This window comes from Penaeus vannamei, chromosome 5 (genome assembly GCF_042767895.1).
Source record: "Penaeus vannamei isolate JL-2024 chromosome 5, ASM4276789v1, whole genome shotgun sequence".
In the NCBI taxonomy this organism is placed as follows: Eukaryota; Metazoa; Arthropoda; class Malacostraca; order Decapoda; family Penaeidae; genus Penaeus; species Penaeus vannamei.
In genome coordinates, this window is record NC_091553.1 from 1,097,758 (window position 1) to 1,100,257 (window position 2,500).

The window sequence follows — 2,500 nt, forward strand, 5'->3', positions numbered from 1 at the left end:
AGTTTTTTTTTGTCAGAGAGAGAGTTCTTGTGTGTTTTGGCGTGTACAAGATAGTAAGTATATATATATATATATATATATATATATATATATATAGATAGATGAGAATGAGAAAGGGGAGATAGATAGATAGGCAGATAGATAGATAAATAGAGAGAGAGAGCGATTTTTTTTTTTTTTTTTTTTTTTTACTATTATTCCTTATTCAGCATAGATTTTATCGTTTCAGCAAGTGCATGGTAGATCAGCTGGTAGTGTTCGATATGTTACACTTATGGCTCGTGATACAACCAGGGTCTCATCATATATAATGATCAGTGACGATAGTGGTAGCATTATTTTTATTATTGTCATTATTTAATCATTGTTATTATCATCATCGCCATCATCCTTACTATTATTGTAATCATTAATATGTTATCGTTATTACTATTATATTTGCATCATTATATTATTATTATCATTGTTGTTTTTGGTATTCAGGTGCCATGATCGTAAGCATTGTTATCAATATATATACATCTATCTTCTCACCTTGAAATTACAAATACACTTTTTTTAAATAGTGTTACAATCAACAACAATCCCTTTTCCTGTAAACATTTGGATACAGTTACTATGATTTTTTTCTTCTCTTATTCTTATTTCTCTTCACCATAGGAAGTATCCCTTTGATAATAAAAATATATATAAAATAATATCCCTAGAATCTTTTTCATCTTTTTCAAACTTAAGGCCCTCTCAGTTTCAGAAATAATAACCATAGGATCCTTTCAATAAAGAAAACTTAGGATCCTCTTGTTACAAACAATCTCAGGATGATCCTCTTAATGGGAGTATGATCACCTTTCAGACGTGAATCGACCATCACCAACCTCGGCGCGGCTGAGACCAAACTCCTGTACACGCTACACTGGATTGTTCTTGATGCTGCCGAGGAGTGTGCCGACGCTGATCACGAAAAGGGACTCAATAAGGGTTCCACTCTCACCTATAACTTCTCTGTGACAACTATACAGGTAATATAGTTGGAAAAAAAACGGGGAGAGAGGGATGGAGAGGAAGAGGGGGAGGGGAGGGAAAGGGAAAGGAAAAGAGAGAGAGGGGGGGGGAAGGGAGGGAGAGAGGGGGGGGGGGCATGGCACATCTACACACTAACTGAACTCACTAGATCATGTCTACCAAACAAAAAACACTAAGGAGTGTGATTATGCACAAAACTGATATGACTGTGCTGAGTGGTATATCTTGGTAAAACCTGGTGTGCGAATGGTCTACGAGCGGATATGAGAACCCAGGATGTGGAGGAACTGTCCCCCTAAATTCTTTGCATTTGAACTCCACCAGTCATTGTTTGTCCTCAGGAAGCCTATAAGTGCTTATATACCATGTCCGTGGTTTCTTTGCTTTTATCAGTTATTATGTGCAATTAACCTCTTTATCCTCTGGGAATAGATTATCAGGGCAGAATAAACAAATATTTCACTTTCACCAGTTATATTAAACATCTATATATACACAAAAATTCCTCACATATACAAAGAAAATCCGTGATCGGTTTAGGTGTAAGCTCCGTCCGTATAACAAGTGTAGAGTCGGCGGAACGAAGTGAGGTGGCCAGGCTGAGTTTGTAATCTCCCGGGGTTCAAGGCCAGGGGAGCACTGGTGGAGCGGGCTGCAGCTATCGACAGCAACGCTCGAATAAGAACACATGAAATGGAGGAATGTGTTCATGTGTGGAGCTCGGAATAGAGTGACCAACCACATAATGGCAACCACCGACTATGGTTACGTGGCGGGTTTCAGTCCGAATATGCGGTTCGAACGGGTGGAGGCGAACCAAATGAACCACTCTTACTCATACGTACACCATACACACATACGCACAACAAAGATAGTGAAATAACCACTATAAGAACCATAAACCACTGACATACCATGAAGACTCTTAAGTATCCCAGCTGTTATAGTTAGGGTGGATGTGTAGTTTCGCTACCAACGGGTATCTGTGAGGTGGACCTTCTAAATTGTAGCCATAGTTGTGTGCCTAACATTTTAATAATAGTTAATGTCAATTAAGCCATAGCCCCTATTCCCCAGGAGGCCATCAGTGGTCAAGGGGTGCTAAGAATCTTTGTTTTTTAAATAACTGCTTTCTCAACTTTATAATCTTGTTGTAAGTCCAATAATTGTTGCTGGCTTTACCATTCATAGCATTTTAGATTACTTTTTCATAATATTTATGGACTTCCCTGGGATTTAAATGATTTTATATCATGTGTTGAAACTCTAGTGTGAGACATGAGTTGTTTTCACCATATTCTTTGCCTTGTGCTTGAAGTTTGTATTAATATTCCAAGGTTGGTTTTAATGCAAGTCATTTTATGAAGTATGTATGTGGTTGTTATGAATGCATGGTCATGAGAGTGTGTAAATGCTTTAATAATTTCTACATTTTTAGTCAATAGGTTCCATTTCAGATGATGACATTTATGATTGT

The 2,500-nt window shown here is 37.6% G+C and overlaps 1 protein-coding gene across 1 annotated transcript in view; it reads left to right on the plus strand.

Annotated features, from left to right (window-relative positions):
- The window catches only part of unc80 (unc80, NALCN channel complex subunit), a 125,567-nt gene that overhangs the window by 24,672 nt on the left and 98,395 nt on the right, over window positions 1–2,500 (plus strand). Inside the window, exon 6 of the mRNA XM_070121720.1 lies at window positions 854–1,019. Coding sequence (XP_069977821.1) covers window positions 854–1,019 — 166 coding nt within the window. The remainder of the gene's footprint in view (window positions 1–853; window positions 1,020–2,500) is intronic.